This window comes from Rhinolophus ferrumequinum, chromosome 4, assembly GCF_004115265.2.
Source record: "Rhinolophus ferrumequinum isolate MPI-CBG mRhiFer1 chromosome 4, mRhiFer1_v1.p, whole genome shotgun sequence".
NCBI classification, from domain to species: Eukaryota; Metazoa; Chordata; class Mammalia; order Chiroptera; family Rhinolophidae; genus Rhinolophus; species Rhinolophus ferrumequinum.
Window position 1 is genome coordinate 7,344,336 of NC_046287.1, and position 21,322 is coordinate 7,365,657.

The 21,322-nt window shown below is 44.0% G+C and overlaps 1 protein-coding gene across 7 annotated transcripts in view; it reads left to right on the plus strand.

Annotated features, from left to right (window-relative positions):
- Nucleotides 1-12,668, plus strand: part of ENOX1 (ecto-NOX disulfide-thiol exchanger 1) — a 504,034-nt gene extending 491,366 nt beyond the window's left edge. For all 7 annotated transcript variants that reach the window (XM_033105019.1, XM_033105016.1, XM_033105021.1 and 4 more), the window contains 2 exons: nt 2,051-2,136; nt 12,094-12,668. In XM_033105019.1, the coding sequence (XP_032960910.1) occupies nt 2,051-2,136; nt 12,094-12,225 (218 nt within the window). In that variant the 3' untranslated portion in view covers nt 12,226-12,668. The remainder of the gene's footprint in view (nt 1-2,050; nt 2,137-12,093) is intronic.
- The last annotated feature ends 8,654 nt before the right edge of the window (nt 12,669-21,322 follow it).

Below are 21,322 nucleotides of genomic sequence, written 5' to 3' on the forward strand. Positions count from 1 at the left end.
CCCCATCTCAGCCCCACACCTCCCCTGTGCTCAGTCGGGTAGGTGCAAAGCCAGGTCAGTCAGTCTGCTGCCTAAGCAGACGTCCAACTAGGAAAGGAATGTTCCCCGTCTCTTGCCGCAGCCCTCTGACTCTATGGACCACTCTCTTGGAGCATCCCATCTCCTTCCTGGAAGAACTCATGTGTGAGAAGAAAATAGCTGTCCTCCTCCTTGTGGGTATGGGACTCACCTGTCATTTGGTGGAGGCTCTCTGTGGAAAGTGCTGGACATAGTACCACTTGTCCTCAGACTGGGACAGCAGGGAAAGCCCCACTCACCATCCTGAAACAGGGGCAACTCCCTAAGAATTCTGCCCCCCTCCTACTTAAGGAATGTAAATGAAAGAGTTATTCTTTAAATACTTCTAATTTTTTTTTATTTTATTTTTTTTAGTAAATCATTCATGAGCCCCCATATTTTAACTCTTGTTAGTAACAGGATTACTGACAGTAACAGGATTACTGACAGCCACCTCACCAGATTTGAGAATTTCAGACACAGGGAAGTAGTTCCCAGGTCTATGAAATTAAAATATAAATGAACAAATAAAGTGGTAGGAGGGGAACAAGACAGTACCACTGAAACACATTAAAAATGACTGTTTTCCACCTAAAGACATTAAAACTACATTATTACCTTTCATCATCACCATTATTTCATAAAAGAAGGACATTTTAGCAAAAAGAACATGATCTCAGAATAAAATGGTAGTGCTTTATGTCTCAGGGAAAAAATGATCAATTTCTGAAACTGGGGTTTGAATTTTATGGAGAAATGTAATGAATTATTTCTGTCTTCCTCATTTCACTGTAAGAGTGCTTGTCAAGACGCTTTGATTCTCTGCCCTCAGCCTAAGGATGAACTGGGAACTTTTCTTTAAAACGTGGCACACCTCCCAGCACATCCCAAACACCACACAGGAGCTCAGGGGACCATGACAACCTACTGGAGATCAATCCAAGGTCACCAGCAATTCATAGGATGACCTAGTGCAAGCAGAAGTGCTGTCGTCTGGTGTTGCCCAGACTGCATTTCATACAAGGTGGTCTTCCTTTTGCTTTGGCTTTCAAGCATCAGAGCTTCCTAATAAGCAATGTGAGGGCTTATCCTCAGAGTTGCCTGCTTAAAAGAGGTCGGAAACATTGTCAGTCTGAACACAGTCTCTTAGCAAATAGCAGCACAGCTTGCGGAGCCCATGTCCTCATTTTCACTATTTTGATTTTGGATGTAGGAGCAGGGAGGGTGGAAGGGTAGTGCTTTTACATCAGCTTACACCTGCCACCAACATCCAGCTTTTTCTTGGTCAGTACAATGTTGATTGTTGATTTTCATGATAGAAAAGTCTTCTGAGTGATAATCAGATTCCAGCCAAAAATGATCCGTTCCTGGTAAATGATCTTGTAAATTACGGCAGAGAGAAGAAGAGCGAGCTGGCTTCCTTTAAGCAGCAGAAACAACCAGGGGGGAATTGCAGAGGTTTCGGGAAGGATTTATGCTTCCTTCAGTGTATGTTAGGAGAAATATGGATTCAACACTTTTCATAACTAGCAGCTACAATTATCGGGGAAATCTGAGGCAGTGTGATTTCTGGCCCAAGTGTGTGCACCGTTTTCCTCCTGCAAAGCCCACGGAGGAAAAGAAAAGAGATGATTTTATCCTTCCAATAACTACAATTTTATATTGGTCAATCAAGCATAAAATTGGTAGTTGAGATGCTTCCAGGAGTCTTTGTTTAGCAATGCCTTTATTCATCTCTGTATTATCTCAGACTCTAGCTTTTCTAACTACTGTCATTCCAGGAGATAAAGTATTCTGTTTACCATTGTTGCTATTACGGTCTTCAGAACGGGCTGCTACTGAATGCTGGTTGAGTGATGTTAAGACATGGCAAGACGATAACTTAGCCAGATAAAACCATCATTGGGGCTAGATGACATTAGGAGATGTCATCTCATAGATGGGACTCTTACTTCCCTCTTAGTCATGTCCAATGTTTGTCTTTTTAATGCAGGCATCATATCAACGTTTCTTCATGTCCATCCTTTCGGAGCCAACATAGAATATCTTTGGTCCTACATGCAGCAGCTGGACTCCAAGGTAACTTCTTTTTCTCAAGGACACTTGTGTTGCTGACACTTAGCATGTTGACTGCTGGCTGCACGGGGACCCCGTGTGAGCTGCATTAGGGATAGGATAGTGTCTTTGTAGAAAGAAAAGCAGTTATCTGAAATGACAGTGCTTCAACAGATGTCAAATTACTTTAAAAAACATAGGAGGGACTTAAATTTATAGGCCTGCAAGTTCCCAAAACAGGGGAGAAATCGGGTGTGGGTGGCTAATGGGGCATTGTCCTTATACCGTATTCTCACAGGTTTCTACATGTTAAGGACGCTACACAATAGAGGAAAAATCACCTCAAATCACATAAAAGTCTGATATGGCTGTCAAGAAAACTGTATTAATGGTTGTTTTTCGGCATTGTTCTCGAAATGGCAAAAGTGACTACAAAGTCAGCTTTGCCCTTCAAGGGTCACTCCTAGAGTCAGGACACCACTCCTTATTTCTCTGCGGCTCAGTTTTTTCCCATCTGCCAACAAGCTGTACTCCTAGCCCTTTACGGTGTTTGTGGCCTAAAGCAAAGGGACAGAAAGAGCTCAGTTCCCGTATGGAATTCCGGGGACCCGTGAGAGGGGCCCCTGTCGAAATACCGTGATGTCATTAACCAGTACTGCCTGTGGAAGCCCTGGAAGATGATGGATACAGAATCCAACAGGGAAGCGAGGCCTGTCACTGAGAAGCTGGTTGAAAATCCTGCTGGGAAGAAACATGGGAATAAGGACGCTTCCAGAGAGCACGGCAAAGTGCGTGGGATTGGTAGGGCCGGCCACACAGCCCTCAGCTCTGCGACCCTGAAATGCATGCGTACAAGTCATTCTAACTCTTCAACAGTCAGTATCGATTAAATTACTACACTGTGTTCCAACTTTGATTCAAATGATCTCACCAATTCATGGTCCCACAACCACTTGACCTTTCTAATCGGTCTTATTACTTCTCCTTTGAGATAAGTCGTCTGGAACAAAAGTATTTTTCAGTCATAGAGACACACGCGCTTTTATCCTCTCACAGCTGGTGACAGGGCGGACCAAAGCAGAGGGAAAGAGTTTGAGGGGATTATAAGATTCTTGAAGTTCAAAATAATAGTACTGTCTTCTCTGCGAGCTCCCCTCATATTGATGGGGAGCTCATAGGAAATGCTCATTGTAACTCACATCAAATGAGAAGGAAGAGCTCTCGATGGCACTTTGTTGAAATAAAGCTTTGAAAGGCTCCTTTTTTTTTTGCCCCTTCGGCAAAACCATTCTTCCCTAATACCAGCACTACCTTTATCTGGATGATTAAATGCTTGTGGGTACAATGCTTGTACCCATTTGGCCTAGAATAAGCCCTCAAGAAATTATTCCTGGTGTTGCTATTGTCTTCCCTTGTTTGGTTGACATTTCTTTCCTCCCCTTTATGGAAATCCTAACTGGGAATCCTTGGTTGAGAAGCAATTGCTATATGAGCTGAAATGGCCAACAAATCCACTGGTTATTTATCGAAGAGTTTCTGGCTCTTGTCTTCCGTCTGCTCCATCAGTGCAGGTTGACTGTGTGTGTGTGTGTGTGTGTGTGTGTGTGTAAAGTCACCTGGGATGATAAATAGGAATTACATCTGTGAGGTGGATGTCCTTGTTTTATTCTTACCTCAAGACAATCCGTGTGCTCAGCTGTATGGTCTCCCTCAGAAGTCTCTGAGGAGAGAATTCACGTACCAAGTCTCTGGTCATTAGGTGATGGGCCTTTCTGGAAGGGATTCAGTCAAGGGGAATTCCATTTCATCTCAGACTGGTGCTTTTATTTTAGAAGATAATGAAGAAAGTATTTTCTTCACAGAGGAAATACACAGGCTCTCCCCAGACAGCCCTCCCTCTCCTGAATGAAATGTTCAATAGAGCTGTCAAATATTTTCCACGTGCCTAAGGTTAAAAAAAAAATACATGTGTGTGTGTGTGTATATATATATATATATATACACACACACACACACACACATATATAGACATATATGTGTGTGTGTGTGTGTGTGTGTGTGTGTGTGTGTATATATATATCTCGAAAAAGTGCTCTGACTTACAAACTCCTGGGTGCTAGAGATTGGACTCAACATTCTTTCTATCCCAGTGAGGCTGAAAGGATATTGACTTTTTAATCCAGAGAGCAAATTATTGCTATATACTGGAATCCCATATCCTAGGGGCTTGAAGCAGAAAACAAAATAATGAGAGGTTGCCCTCTAAGTATCCAGCAGGGCCTTGTACCTCATCAGTTGGAAAAGGCTCATAATCCTGGAGCCGCCGCCAGCCTGGTGCTGCTGCGGGTCCCCAGTGCCCGGCCTGGAGCACCTGCCTCTGGTTAATCAGAACCAACAGAGTGTCATGGACACTCCACAAAGTTTGCTTAATATTGCTTTAGGCACTGGATTCCCCACACACACACAGTTCCACCTCCAGGGGTGCAGGGGGGCTGCCGACTCTAGTAGGATAGCTATTTAAAAATTCCACATAGAACCACACAGTTTCCTTGGCATTGGACAACATCGCCACAAATGCTGGCGAGAGCAAGCTGATGAGAGCAAGGAAAGCAGGCTTAGTCCAGCCTGTGTGGAGCTGTTTTCATTAGGATTTCCCCAAAGACCATATGTAGGTATAAGAATGATTAGAAATGGAAGGAGAGACAGGGATTAATTTAAATTCTCCTGGTCGCGTAAATTGGACATGCTCCCTAAAACTGTGTAGCCCAGTTAACAGGCCACTTTCCAGTTAGATAGTATTCGGCTCTTGATGATGATATTTGCTTATCTTTCTCTTCTCAGCCTCTTCTAACCCACTCACTCTAATCATTCTCTCAGCTCTCTCTCGTGTCAAAAGATACATGACCAGGTCAGAAAGTCATTCCGAGGAAGACAGGGCAAGGGCGGTGGGGGCACATGGCTTTCGGAAGCTTTGCTGAACCAGAAACCACACCCTGGGTGCAGGCTGGTGAGCTCTTCCAACAGCCAAGACTATCTGCTTGACACACAGTCTCCCACGTCAGCCCAGAGGCCCGCAGCCCACTCGCTGGTCCTACGGAGCAAGGAGTGAAGCATTAGCGGGTGACTGTTTCCCATCCTACGGTCAGTAGCACGGATCTCTCTGCTCTCCCACGACATATGTGCTCTGTAGAGCAAGCCCCAGGTCTCCACGTGTGTCTGGTTGCTCCCTCCACATACAAGTGGCCCCTTCCCAAGGCCCACTGAGTGGACAATTTGATTCTGAAAACCAGACTGGACACAGTGGAGCCACAAATGCCAGAGGATTTAGAAAGACCGCCTTTGGAGCATGGCACCACAGCGCCACAATGGGCCGTGCACATCTCCCACCGGAGGGGCAAACCATTTGCATTTCTGTACTAAAAGCATATCTCTGGAAGCACGAAATTGAAATGTCTTGTCAGTTCCAAGGAGATTCAAATCGGCCTTAATTGGAGAGCATTCTTTCCCAGACTAGGGAAGAGCTAGGCACTACGGGTAGTGGTGGTAAGATTGCCCCCCCGAATAATCTTGAACATTATGTATATTCTGGTGTTCTCCTAAACGGCTACCTGCCACAGCATGTTATTGAGTAAATGGGTTTTCTGTTGCTTAGACGGGCTGCAATGAATGTGTTTGTTAGAGATCAGCTCTGAAAAGCATATCATATAAGAAGTATTGGAGATAACTACTTCTATTTGGCTACATAGAGAATAAAGACAGTTGCTCAGCCACAGCAAGAGAATGGACCAGGTTACCAGGGCCCCCGTGAATGAATGCTCAGTGAGTTCATTGCTTGTCACAGACCCAGCACGCCCTACAGGCTAAGTAGGACGGGAATGGCCAGGACACCAAGGACATTTAAGAACCTTGCTCTCAAAAGGCTTGTAGTCTACTTGAGGAAATGGTATAATAGCTATGAACTAACTTGAGAATCAGACGTGAACTAATGATGTGCTAAGTTGGGTAGGAAAATATTTAATGAAATAGAGCAGAGCGAAATAGGTGAGTCGTTGATTATTAACAGGAGGTATCCTTGCGGCTTCCCTCTGGGGTACTTTAGCTCTTATTGCCACATTTCTTCCCTTTCTGCTCTTTCTCCCCTTCTCTCCTTCCTTTTCTCCTTCTAAGTCTTCTATTTATCTTCTTCTTTCCCTCTCTTTTCCTTCTCCCTGTCCCTCTTCCTTCTGGTTCTTTCCTTCTCTCTTCCTCATCCCTCACTTGTTTGTCTTCTCTTCTTTTTCCTCCCATACTTTCTCCTTTGTGTCCCCTCTGCCTCCCTCCCTCCTTCCCTCCATTCCTTTCTCCACCCCACCCCACCTCACCCCCCTTCCCCCTGCCCATTCTGCATTTCTCTCTGCAGATGTTTATAGTAAGATGTCTGTGTGCCCAGGCTGTGCTTTGCCCAGGGATCTGAAGAATAAACGAGGTTGAATGTGCACTGAGCACTAACAGTCAGCTTATCCTATGGAAGGAAATCCTGGTTTTCCAATTGGCTGTTCTGACTCTCCAGTCTCCTCGACAAAGCCTGTGCCAGTGTCTTCTCAGTGCCTCAGACCAGAGCTTCTTGTCACTTGGCTTCCCTTGCCTGACTGATACGGGACATGGAGCCAACCATCCTTATAATAAAATTGGTTTATGTCTGCTTGTGTCAATTGATACACGTGTTCAGAGGCCTGGCAAGGAAGCAGCAGGCTTGAGCTTGAGTCCGCAGATCAGAAAAAAATTCCAGCAGGTCTTACCATAAATTACCTCTGTGGTGGTACCACCACATAAGCTCCTTCATTACACGGAGCTCTTATTCCTTCTCATCTTTTCTTTTTTAAATTAGAGCAAATCAATCCTTTCTAAAAGGATCAATTTTAGAAATGTTTAAGCGAAACGGGTGGGGAGGGAATCCACCGACAACATCAAAGGCTGAAAATACACAGACCACCAATTTCTTGGAACAAAAGCCAGCTGGATAAGAGGGTAATAAAAATATCATGTTAACTTCTACAGCATCAAATACAGGACGTATGGGAAAATGAGATTTCCTAGTCACGGCACATGTGTCTTACCTCTTCATAAGCCCACACAGAGTTCTCTTAACCATGTGTATGTGACTGTCCTGGCTGCAACCCTGTGAGAGCGGGTGTAGTGCTGTGAAAGCCAGTCTGGGTTGGGCCTCAGGAGCCCTGCACGGAGTTCTAGCCCTCCCTCACCAGCTGGACAAGCAGCCCCCTTCCCTGGACCCCAGCGTTCCATCTGTGACAAATAGCTCGGAGAAGTGCCCTGATCTCCAGAAGGATTCGGGGAAGGGACCTCTGCACAGCTGATGAGGAAATGGGGTGCATTTCATGCTGAGCTCTGAGTGCTTTGTTTTATGCGACGACACCGTAACTCTTTTGAGTTCTCAAGACCAAGACATTATTGGTAGGACAATAAAGGGTATTGTGAAGACAAAATTGCAAGAACTGACAAATTATTTATAATGGGGAGAAGAAAACAGAATTAAAGTAAATGAAGATTCTTTGGCCATATGGTAAAAAAAAAAAAAAAAAATTAAGACAAATTGAATTTTCTCCTCAATTTGTCTTGAAAATCCCAAAATGTAATATGTCATAAATGTTATTTGGTCAAGGTATGGAAAAGGTTTAAAAACCATTAACCTAACCTGAAAGCTCCTTGATCTTTCTTCTGGCATGAGATATAAACATCTTTAAGGAAATGCTCTAGAATTTAGCTGAGAGCCTTATTAAATGGATGTTTCAGACAGCATTTCCTTATCTGTTCTGTAACTATGACACGTCCCCATCCACCTTACTTACATCTTTATGGCAGAATCTGGCTGTCCCCTGGCACTACCAACATCAACGTCTGAGGGCACTAATTCCCATTATGTTAATTTCTGGCTATGTCCAAATCTGAGGTATGTTCAACAGGTTATTCAAACTAAGTAATCATGAGAATTTCAGAGCCCAGTTTCACTGCTTCTTAGCTGTGTGTCCTTGGACAACTTATTTAACATCTCTGTGCCTCACTTTAACCCTCTGAATTAAATGACAATACGTGAACGGCATTCAGAACAGTGCCCGGCACACAGTAAGTAACTGCGAAGTATTGGCTGCCATGTGTTTGGGGCTTTAAAGTTCATACGACCTATTACATGCATCCTCTCAGGCTGAGATCTTTGCTCCAGCCTAGGGATGGATGAATTGTGAACGGCTTGCCCCAAGTCCGCTGCTTACCACGTGGTGGAGCCAGCACTCACATCCAAGACCACAGGGCATTCAGTCATTTTCTTTCCAGTTCCTTGCCTTGCAAATGAGAAAACACCCAAAGGGATTGATTTAGACAAGGTGAAGGTGGTCGTTGGTCCCGCCATGATCAGAATCCAAATCTTCTGCCAGCACGTCATTCTTCCAGCTGGGGGCAGGGGGAGGTGTGCTTGCTTGTTGAATGAACTTTCTGATGAGCTCCTGCGCACAAAGCACTTCCTGTGTGCTTTGGCCCACAGTGAGGCCTCTCTCCTGCTGCCTTCTGCTTCCTTTGAGGTTCAAGTTAGGCTCAGGTCAAAAGGCACCGTGGAAAAAAAGATTCCCCAGGGTCTGCTTTCTGTTTTGGTTCCTGCGGGGATGTATGGGCATATGAGTGCTTGAGTTGAGAATTTCCCATTTTTTGCTGTTGATGACATGACTCTAAAGTATTCACCACAGAGGTCCTGGGTCGTGTACATGGACCCCTCCACCAGGACCCCTCCCCATGAGCTGAGACGTAATGACCGGTGGCAGTTGGCATCCGTGGTTACGAACAAGGCCAGGGAATCTGCATCTGCACCCCAGCTCCATACTTACTGCCGGGGTGACCTAATCTCTCTGGATCTCAGTCTCCTCACTTGTAAATTGTTCCTTCTCTTGTGAGAGTGTGGTGAGAATTAAAGGAAGTCTTTTCAGGAGATTCTGAAAAGGCTCTGGGCGACTGTGAGTTGTTACACTTTTTACAACCATCTGTAGGGCGACTGGGTGGCATTGCCTGGCCTGACCCCAGCTGGTCTCCTACACAGACATTATCTTCAGATCAGATCTTTATTTCACCCTGAGGAATTCAGCTTTTTCTTCCTTCTTAATGAGTAGCACAAGGCTTCTTCCCATCATTTCCAAGGCAGGTGATATTTATGCCGGAAACAAGCCTAGAACGACTGGGCTGTGGGTTACCTGGGTCTGTAAGCCTCTCTGTCGCCTCCGCTGGATCTGAGGAAGGAGCGCTCATCCCAGGGCGTCCCTGGGACATGACTGGAACTGGAGCGTACCGTAGAGAGCTGTGCTGCCCTCCTGCAAAGGACAGGAGGAAGCTTGTTTACAGGACAGCGTGACCTCGTGAAGCTTAAGGACCGAAGCTTTGTGGACCGATGAAAAACTGGGCTTGACCACATGCTTCTCTGTACTTGTTTCCTTTGCCTTCTGAGCACGGCGTGTGACCCACCTACCACAAAAGGCTGGACGTTAGCATGTCATATCTGCAGCACTGATATACAGACACATAGAAAGGGTACTCGTGCCAGGCACTGGGCTGCATTTTACGTATAATTCTCTCAGTAACACTGACAGGGGTATCGTGATTTCTATTATACACATGACCAACTGAGAATTACAGCTATTAACTGGCCTGTCACACAGCTTGCTTGAGGATTAGTCCAGATTCAAATCCAAGGCTGTCTGAATTAAGTCCCCATTCTTACTTAACCCAAACGCGCCTGAACATAAGAATTACCTGGGGTGATTGTTAAAGGTGGATTGATTATGGGGGCTCCTCCCCAGATCAGCTGAATCAGAGCCTCCAGAGAAGGGGCAGGGAAGCTTTCTTTAACAAGTACCCCCAGGTGCTTGATATTCATTAATAAAAGAACAAAGAACGACTACACTCTTGGTTGTTTGCCTGCTGAGGAACAAAGGGATTGAAAGACCGTCTCCCAGGACTGAGGACAGTCCTGGGGAGAGCTGAAAGCACACGGACGCTCAGGTCCCAACCCACATGTAGCGGCTTTGTCCCCAACTCTGTCTCTGCTAAAACACTTGTGTAGCTCACTCAGGTTTCTCAGCTGTAAATGGAGATAGCTCAGTGTCCGCCTCGCACATGTCACGGGAGGGTGTGAGAGTGAGGTGAGACCAGTGAAGGAGCCCTGCCCGGTGCTCACTGAAAGAGAATGCACTTTTCAGGGCACTAGGAACCTTTTCATAATCTGTTTAGTAGGCGTTGTGGGTTGATCTGGGATCTAATAAGCCATTTAACATTGTTTTACGGGAAAATGCATTCAGCTTTTAAAATAGTTGTGGGGACAGAGTCCCAGAGAACAGTTTCCAGGCTCTCGCCCTCATGTGGAAAGGTGCTGGCTCGGGTAGTAGATGGCCATCAGCTGTAACTAGTTGGCCATCAGCTATAACCGGTTAGCCAATTAACCACTGATAGAACTGCTGTGGCTACATTGGTTGGTTGGTTGGTTGGTTGGTTGGCAGAGAAGCAGACAGCGTATTGCACATCGTGTGGCTCCTGCTTCCTGTGTCTCCAACCCAGCCGCCAGCGAGAATATAGTGGTAGGACTCCCCTATCTATGGCTCCGTGGGTGTTCCTTTTTGGCCTCACCATGTCCTGCGTTCTTATGTGGGACCAGGACTAGAGTCCCTGCATGACAGGTGGTGTGTGGGGGGGGGGGGGGGGGACGGGGGCAGGTCAGAGGTTCTTTCTGAGTCTTATTTCTTAATAAACAGTTTAAAATTAATATCCCAAAAGGATAGTTTCAGAGGGGCAAAACCTTGGTTCCCTTCAGCCTCTACTTAAAGTTTTGTATTATAGGCCCAGGAATCTTAATATCATGTGAAACCTTTTTCATGTGAATATTAAGTGAACAGTTGATTTGACTTCTGGTCTGTTTGGTCTCTCTTTAAAATTAGTCTTAATACTGTTAAGTGAAAAGTGTAGAATCTAACATGGTATGTAGACGGTGATTATACCATGGAAACTAAGGCTAAGGTCTGATTCATTGAACGTTTCTATGGGTAAGTCAGTGGTCTTCACACATCTTTATGAAATGTCACTCCCACTTGCTGAGGCTTACAGAGACTATGTTGGTGTAGGGGTCATTTAGTTCATAATAATAGTAGACACAAAATTCCAACAGAAATGTGTGACGCCCAATGCCAGGGCCTTAGTTACCTTGCTGGTTGAGGTCCCCATGCACACGCATGGGTCAGGAAGCAAACACAGGAAAACGAGCATCGGGCTCTGTTAGAGCAGGATTGCGCTTGATTCATCCTTTATTTGAGAAAAAAAAATGAATTATTGGTATAAACTTGTATGAAAGGAAAACAAAAATTGGTAGAAGGAAGAAACTGCATTTAAAAAAATCTACCTGGATTTTACAACTGGATGTCAAGGCTTTTATTGCTGTAGGTTTGGGGTTTCATTTCATTTCTGTTCTGAATCCTTTAGTGTCTTCTGGTCCCTGTGAAAGTTAAAGGAAGACAAAGAAGTTAGGACGGCGAGAAATCTACCCACATGCTCTCTAGCCCTCACTGACTTACATACAAGTGCTGCCCTTTGTAGAACAAAGTGTGGGCACCAGTAGCTTTCCGGATGTGGTGATGGATTGACTCTGAACTCTCTTAAATCCTGTCCCCATCTCCTCTGATATCAAGGGAGGGCTGCTGAGGCATGGCACTGCCAGTGAGGTGGCCATCCACATGAAGGGTGCATCTGGTACTTTCTATTTGCCTCATTCCGGACCCTAACAGCTGCTCCCAGAACAAGGAGGACCACAGGTAGTGCTTTCCTCGGGCTCCCTGTATAAGGACATTTGACAGCCACGGAGAAAACTACCTGCCATTTGTGTCACTGGGAAAGCACGTCCTTACCCAGCCCCTTCTTTGAGTTCCTTCCCTAACACTGACTTATCTTCCTTTCTAACAGATATCCGCAAACGAAATCGAAATGCTTTTGATGAGGCTGCCACGCATGTTTAAACAGGAATTCACAGGTGTGGGAGCAACATTGGAAAAAAGGTGGAAGTTGTGTGCCTTTGAAGGAATCAAAACAACTTAACTGTGAACAGCAAAAAAAAAAGTCTCTGGAAATGAAACTGCCTGAACCATCCAGGACTGTGCGTGCGAGGGGGCGCAGGAGGCCTGGGGTTGGTCCCCACGCAGGACCTGGGTGGAGCCATCAGAGCCTGACTGTAGTGACATCTGTGGCGTGCCCTTGTGAGTGGAAGTGTAATTGTGTACCAGTTCCCTACAACAAACTAAGCTTCATACTGTGACAGATCTGTTTGCTCTGAAAACCAATGATTCCACAGTCATAATGATGGCAAAATCTTAAAATATGCTACATTTGAGAATAGCTCACTAAGCAAAATATTTAAAGTTAATGATGGCTGTAGCCGTGGCTGCTGCTAGGCTGCAGAGTTGTATATGTAATGTACAGCTGAAATCATTCAATGACATTTTCCTGGAAGTCTATCTTTCTGTTTTAGAAAAAAAAAAAAAGTAATTTTACAGTGAGGAAAAATCATACCAAAAGAAAACTTGAATATGTGTCTGAACAGTTATTGTATTTTGTAAATTAAGTTATATGCTGTTCCAGGGACTTTTGCCTTATTGGAGAGGCAGAAAATGTGATTGGACTCCTTGAGAATGCTTTATCAAGAATATTATTTTTCTAATGTAACGATTCTCCATCATAAGTTCTCTTAACATGGACTGCATAACAATTTTCATAAAATGTAAATAAAGGAAAAACTAGAGCTACTGTCTTGTACTTGGTATGTAATATTCAGGTTTATGCATCAAAATAAACATTCAGTAAATATTCCTGTTACAAATTTTATAGCAAAGATATTAATTTTTTTCAATAAACATGACTTCTGCCAGATTGGGTTTGCAACTTATTCTTTGTTATAGCTTAACTCTTCCTTAAGAAATCTTCACATTCAATCCCATCTCATAGCCCATTTTTAAATGATTAAATGCACGAGTGACATTAAGAGACAAAACATTATTTCAAACAAGAACTTGTAAAAATTGTGAAGTGGAAAGAACTAAGAAAAGGAGATTATACAACATTAGAATAGATATTCTTTGAAAATACCAAGATACAGCATCCAAATATAATCAGCATAGAATATACTTTTGTGTATCATGGGCAGGTACAAAATAGCCAATTAGTTTACTTTATTAATCCCTGGATTTATTTATTTGTATGTTTGCTGGAAAGCGTACAAGTCAGAAAAGGAATTAAAGAATTCATAATTGGATCAACAATTTAAACAGGAATTTGGGCTCCCCCTCTCTCTTTTAATTACAAATAGGATAGAGCCTTAAATTGTATCCCCTTCCTGCTTTCTTACATAAGAATCAGAAAAGGACAAGCATTCAAGATATTGGTTGATTTTAAATGAAACATTTTTTTAGGAAGATAGCTGAACAATGACTGTTCTTTGAGATTCTAAAAAAGATGTCCGTAATTTCCTGTTGGACATGGCTGTCCTCAGGATCTGTTCGTTGAGCCCTGAGATATTAAGGTACTTACTTATTTGCACCTCCCATAACTATCAACACATATGTTATGTTCCAGGCTCCGTGCCAACGCCGTGTATACGGAGATAAATAAGAAAAGACCCTCTCCTTAATGAGCTCGGAGCTCAGTGGGGAAAAGTCGTTTTCCCAAAAGTTTCTCCATGATGTGAGCCAGGTGACAGGAAAGATGGGATTCAAACTAAATGGCAGTGTCATATTAAATGTGGAAACACTGCAGGCCTTTCCATGGCCATCTTTCCATGTCCATGCCCGCTACCACCATCCTCCTGACACAAATGATACAGCAGTCAAAAAGGAGACGACCTCATTTACAGATATTACAAAATAGAAAACTAAAAGGTTCACCTGAAAAATAATTAGAAGGAAAGAACTCCATAAAGTGGCTAGTTACAAAGACATAAAGTCGAGTAGGGACACAAGGTACCACAATCTAGACTATTTCTAATTGAAAGTGTGGAAGATGTTATCAAATTTGCATTTATCCTTTCAGCTGTTGCTGGTAGTCACTTTAGCAGAAGGATACACTGCACAGGATAAAACCCTCACTCCTAGCTCTGATTAGGAAAAGGAATTGGAAGAACCTTGTCTTCAATCTGACAAACAGACACGATTTTCTAAACACATGGTTCTGAGCCTTAAATGACAACGCCGAGGAATGAAATGGTTAATGGAGCTTCCAAAAATATTTGAGTAATTCCCAGAGATAAGTGTCTGCACTAGGAGACTCTATTTTGCCTGTGATATTTTTATTTTATACTTGAAATTAATTATATTATCTAGAAAGATATTATATATATATTTAGCTTCAGTTTGAACAACTTATTTTTGCAGAAAACACTTCTAAATTATTTCACAGACATTCAGGTTCCATTGGGACTTTAGAGATCCCCTGGGGAAGGAGCTAACATTGGTATCTTTGAGAGCCACCTGGATTATATATATATATATCTGTCACCCCATCCTCTCTAGTCCCCGGGATAATTCTGTTCAAAGATGCTACTGTTGTCCTCATTTGTCACACAAGGAAAATGAGGCTCAGAACTTCTAAGTGATTTGGCCAAGTTTGCACAGTTGGTAAACTCTGAATACAGAATTTGAACCCAGGGCTGACTGACTCCAAAACGTTCTTTTTCTCACGATGTCATGCTTCTAGTCCAATCTGTTCCCGCGCCTCCCGTGAGCTCAGTGCCCATCTGGTGCCTTTGGATCATTGCTTTTATTCTCCTTTTTCCTCCACCATCCCTTGTACATGAGTAGAGATGTGACAGTTCTTCAGCCTTTCCTAAATCTACCCAGTAAGAAATCGTGGTTTTGGATTCCAAGAATAAGCGGAGCATTAGAGGTTTGGAGATCCTTGTAATCTGGCCCCAGCGGGCCTTTCTGGGTTGCTTTTTCACTGCTTCCCTCAACAGGCCTAATATATTCTGCCTTTCTGCTTTTGCTTATAGATTTCTATTCACATGAAATGAACTTACATATAGTTATCACAATTCGACACAGTCTTAAGAGGAAAACACAAAGATGTCCCTCCCCCATCCCACCGGGGAAGCTTTTCTCCACCTCCCAGAGGAAGTCATTTCCCCTGTGTCTGCATGGTCACCCCACGTTGACTATCTCTTAAGGCGCTTAACCGTCTTTGCCTCGTCTCCCTATTAAATCTCATACTCAGAGGGATCCGGGCATGTCTCATGGACATTGAATTATTTCTCAAAGGGGTTTTGCTTATAAATATTTAGAAAGTAAAACAGAGAATGAACCAAGACGTTTTTTCTAAGGCCAGGGGTGAGCTTGCTTATACACAAGGGGAACAAATCTTAAAACTATTTGAAAAGGCTGCGAATACTTTCGATCCAAGATTCCAAGGCAGAAATGTGAGAGACAAGGCACTCCATATTAAACACATTCCTTCTCAGACGTCAACCCAGATCAATGAGCAACTCTTCAATGAAGCCCTGACCCCCTCAGGAACCTCCTCTCCAGTGTTCCCACCACTATTCATTATATTTCTACTGCAGTCCTCAGCCTGTGTCTTAGCCATTTGTGAATGCAGCTGTCTGTCCCACTCCTGGAAGCGGAAGACCTCCCTGACTCACCCATCTAGTTCCCTCAGAGTCTGACATGACATACCGTGACTTTTAAATAAATATTTATTGATCGAATGAACCAAATGAATTAAAGAAAAGCCCACACCGATTCAGCTATTAGGTCCAATAATAGAGGGTAGAATTTTCTGCCCTTCAGTTGTACGATCTTGGCAGAATTCTCACATACTTAAAAAATTATTGTAGTAAAATATACATAACATTTTTCATTTTATCCATTCATAATTGTACAATTCAGTGACATTAAATACACTCACAATATTATGTAACCTGTCACCCGTTTATAGAAAACTTTTTCATCATCATCCCCAACAAAAATTTTATGTATCCATTAAATGAAAACTGTGGGGACAGAGCCAGGAGTGCAGTTTCCAGGCTCTCGGCCTCAAGTGGAAAGGTGCTGGCTCAGGTAGTAAATGGCCATCAACTGTGATCAAATGGCCATCAGCTGTGGCTAGTTGGCCGTCAGCTGTAACCAGTGAGCCATTGGCCACTAATATAACTGCCGTGGCTACGTTAGCAGCAAACAGGGGGCTAGCAAGAAGATGGTGGCTGAGCTAGAAAGAGCGGATTGCAGTAAGCACGGCGGATTGCAGCTAGCAAGTGAGGTGGGTTGGCAGAGAGAAGTGGACGGCAGGTTATGGATAGTGTGGCTCCTGCTTCCTGTGTCTAACCCAGCCTCCAGCGAGACTATAGTGGTATGACTCCCCTATCTATGGCTCCATGGATGTTCCTTTTTGGCCTCACCATATCCTGCGTTCCTATGTGGGGAGCAGGACCAGAGACCCCGCATGACACCCTGCATGACGAATGGCGCAGCGAGCAGGGTACGGTGCCGGCCAAAGCTCTCCGAAGGGCGATGGAGCAGTTTGTGCGTATGAACACTCAGTCTGGGGAAGACGAGGAGGAGCAGCTGCCAGAGAGCTGGACCCCCTTGGAGGGGTGGGAAGACGTGGATGGTTCTCCAACCAGCATAGGCCCGAGAAAGTGAAGGTCATTGCAGTCCTGTGGGCTGAGAAGTGCTTGCTGAGGCCCTCACCTGCAGGTTGGGGAGGACTTAGAGCCCTCGCCCAGTGGAGAGTGCACACATTATGAGGCCAACGCACAGCCCTGGAGAATGCCTGTGGACAATGAGGAATGGGCTCCATCCCTGATTTGATGGACCACTTGACTGTTTGCTTGGGAACATGCCACCATGTGGTGGAACTGGCGGGTGTTTGCTTTTGTGCTGTCGAGAATATGTGAGAACCCTGGCTGTGCCCAAAACAATTGGCTGTGCCCAGAAAGACTGGTGGTACCCTGAGAAACCCCAGCTGTGCCCAGGAAGACTGGCTGTGCCCAAAAAGACGGGGGGTACCCCGAGAGGCCCTGGCTGTGTCCAGGGGGTCTGGCTGTGCCCAGAGAGAGTGGCAGTGCCCTGAGAGGCCCTGGCTATGCCCGGGAAGACTGGTGGTACCCTAAGAAGCCCAGGAAGTCTGGCTGTGCCCAGAAGGACTGGTGGTGCCCTGAGAAACCCAGAAAGTCTGGGCTGTACCCAGAGAGCCTGGCTGTGTCCAGGACACTGCATTCACCTCCAGGCTCCTCGCACAGGTCCCCTTGTGGAAGATGCTTGTCACGTAGATTGTGAGGCGAGACCCTGTAGGGGTGGAATGTGGGGAAAGGACCAGGAGTGCAGTTTCCAGGCTCTTGGCCTCATGTGGAAAGGTACTGGCTCAGGTAGTAAATGGCCATCAACTGTGATTGGACGGCCATCAGCTGTGGCTAGTTGGCCGTCAGCTGTAACCAGTGAGCCATTGGCCACTAATATAACTGCTGTGGCTACGCTAGCAGAAACCGGGGACTAGCAAGAAGATAGTGGCTGAGCTGGCAAAAGCAGATTGCAGTGAGCACAGCGGATTGCAGTTAGCAAGTGAGGTTGATTGGCAGAGAGAAGTGGACGGCAGGTTGCCGATCGCAACCCAGTCACCAGCAAGACTATAGTGGTATGACTCCCCTGTCTATGGCTCCGTGGGTGTTCCTTTTTGGCCTCACCATATCCTGCGTTCTTATGTGGGGAGCAGGATCTGAGACCCCAGATGGGACCCCGCCTGACACCCCGCCTGACACTCCGCATGACAATAACCCTTATCCCCCCTCCTTCCAGCCCCTGGTAACCTCTGTTCTATTTCGTGTCTCCTTAAATTTGCCTGGTCTAGGTCTCTCATATAACTAGAATCGTACAATAGCTGTCCTTCTGTCCTTCTGTGTCTCACTTATTTAGTTTAATGCCTTCAAGACATTAAATGTTGTAGCAGGTGTCAGAACTTCATTCCTTTTCAAGACTGAATAACGATCCATCGTGTAAGAACAAGTAAGTGGTCGATGTTAGGAAATACTTAAATTTATAAATACCACATCAAAAACAGCATTGAAAGTGTAGAAAAGCTTGTTTCTATCTGGATAAACCGCTCATTTTCATTAGGAATGATAAAAATGAAACGCCAAAGTAGAAGAAGTTCGTAGTAATGGTGTAGAACATGAAATTGTTTAAACAAATATCCATGTGACAAATGTGACATGCGCTAAATTGTTTATTTTTTTTGGGGGGGTGGCAGGATATTTTAATTTATGGAGGTTTTTTTTAACCCTTTTTCTAAAAATGGCTGTTGTGTTTATTTGTTGGACTCAATAAAAGATGTTTTATCCTAAAATCATAAGAACTATGTTACCATAATACTTGTAGTTTCTTCTCATAAGCTGAGCAAATAAAGAGATATTAAATGCCTAAAATCCTATAGCTTGGCTCACTTCACATCAAAATGGTAAAAGGTTCACATGTGTATTCAATCAGTCTGTCATGTGTAGCTAAATAAATTATACTTTCATGTGTAGCACACGAAACGTGAACATTTCAGAATGAAAAAAGTTACAGTGAATGTGTTTATCTATTAGATCACTAGAAATATTGTCTCTAGTTCCACGACCTCCAAATTTCTTCTTCTGCTTTCAAGTGGATTGTTTCGTTTTGTTTTGTTTTCACTTTCTGGACTTCCAACATTTGAAAATTCCTCCTACTATGTAACCAAGTGTTCAGTCTGTGTTGGAGTCGAGTCGCAGCCCCAACACTCACTGGCCTTGTGACTGAGACACGTCACCTAACCACAGTGAGACGCTGGTCCCAGATCCACAATACAGTAATGGTGATGCCTACTGTGGGGACAGAGCCAGGAGTGCAGTTTCCAGCCTCACGTGGAAGGGTGCTGGCTCGGGTAGTAAATGGCCATCAGCTGTGATTGGATGGCCATCAACTGTGACAAGTTGGCCATCGGCTGTAACCAGTGAGCCATTGGCCACTAATATAATAGCCATGGCTTTGCTAGCAGAAAATGGGGGCTAGCAAGAAGATGGTGGCTGAGGTAGCAAGCGGCAGAGTGTGGATTGCGGATCGTGTGGCTCCTGCTTCCTGTGTCTGCAACCCAGCCGCCAGCGAGACTATAGTGGTATGACTCCTCTATCTATGGCTTCGTGGGTGCTCCTTTTTGGCCTCACCATGCCCTGGGCTCTTGTGTGGGGAGCGGGACCAGAGACCCCGCATGACACCCTGCATGACAACGACTTCAGAGGGTTGTTGTGGTGATGAGATGAGCAAGCATGCGTACGGCACCTAACACAGAGCCAGGCAGACTAAAGACGTTGGTCACCTCAAAAGCACTACTTTAGACACATCATCCCAAGCAAGTCAAGTAGGCAAGCGCACTCTCAGCCTGCCCCTGCCCTTATGGATAAACGGTCAGTGTTTATGTTTCTAAGTATAAAAATAAAACAGGTAAAAGACAAACATCATCCCTACAAATACTCCATTAAATATTGCAAGTGTAAGACTGACGTACGCGAAACAATTGTAGCTCTCTAATCTAAAAAGATTCTCACAACTCTTATAAAGCCAACGAGCACAGAGAAAAAGTAAAGCCTGATTCTTCGTTGCAGCTCCCTTTTTACTTATTTGGTATGTTTCTAATAAAGAGTAATCAGGGTCAAATACATTCAACTGTGAAGAAACTATATGGGGCTCTGGTCTACTGCCATTTTGAATGATGGTCAACTAAGTTTGCAGTAGGCAAGGATTAAATAAAGTATTAATTATGTGTTTTTTAATCCAACCCAACAGAGACATTGTCAGGAAAAATTATAGTTGTAGGTAGAACATTTAATGGTATTATTTTAGAGAGTGTGCACATCTATTATAGTTGCTGAGAGTATCAAAGTACAGGACTCCAGTAAATCTAGTTAATTACAGACCGGTGGTGTTAATAAAATTAGCTGTTATGGTCCAAAATTTTAGCTCTATTTGCCTCCTCTCAGAACTGTACAAATACCCAAACAATAAAGCTCAGGTATTTGTACTGCACATTTCACCTCTTCTACAATGTACATTTATTGGTACACAGCTATGTAATGGAATGTTCTTACTTCATAGGAAAAACAGACTCATAAAAATAAATCGCAGACATTTTACAGTAGAAAATGGCACTTTTCCATACAAAGCAGAAAAAGTGGTTAATGTACAATAGAAAGTGCATTGCATGTAATGAAATGCATTTTTTTGTCTAGCAAATATATTTATTGTGTGTTGAAAATTGTAATATCTTCCTCTGCACAAGGAAATTTCTATTATAATGCTCATTTGCTATTGTAGGGAGTGAAACCCTTTTTCTTGTTTACCAAAGTAGTCTATCATAATATCAGCCCACAACACTGTCAAGTTCACTTAAGAAGAGCTACGTAGAGATAAGAAAAGGACTGGATCAGAAGCCAGAATATTTCATTCCATCTGCTTCTCATATCTGAGCAAATGCTGTGTAATCCACTACATCTGGTAGCAATCGCTTTTCGGAAAGCATTCTTTTCAGAAGAAAAGGCTAAAAATTAGTCAATTTGAGGCTCTCACCAATAAATAAATCTTTTACCTTTGACTATGTTTATGCATAAGTGAAGGTTTGTTTCTCAGGTATGTTTTTGAGAGAGAGTGTAAAGCTTGGGCTGGGAAATCAAACATGATTAAATAACATACCACCTAACATAGCGGTGTCTTCGTGTGGAGATAATGTATGAAAACTATTATCAGTCATTTATTAAACATATTGATTGTTACATCAAATCAATATATCATGCATCATTTTTATAATCACAGTAAATCAAGTTTCAACTAGGAAGTGCTGTGCATTCTCACTGAGCATTACTGTCACTTCCTTGGGTTGAGCAGTAACTGAGCAGGGCTTTGCATCTTATTATCTGTTCCTTGAGCATATAAAGATTAACTTTAGTTCAATGCGTGCCAAAGAAAGGGCTTTGTGGTACTGAGCCTGGTATGGAATCCAACTGTGGGTAGCAGAGGACAGACTATGCCAACCTAGAGTCAAGTATGTAGTATTGCTGCTTACAGTGAGGGGCTGGTAAAGGAAGCTTCCAACCCCTCGGTCGTGGAAGGGGTGGATGGCAGGTAGCAGAAGCAACATCGTGAGG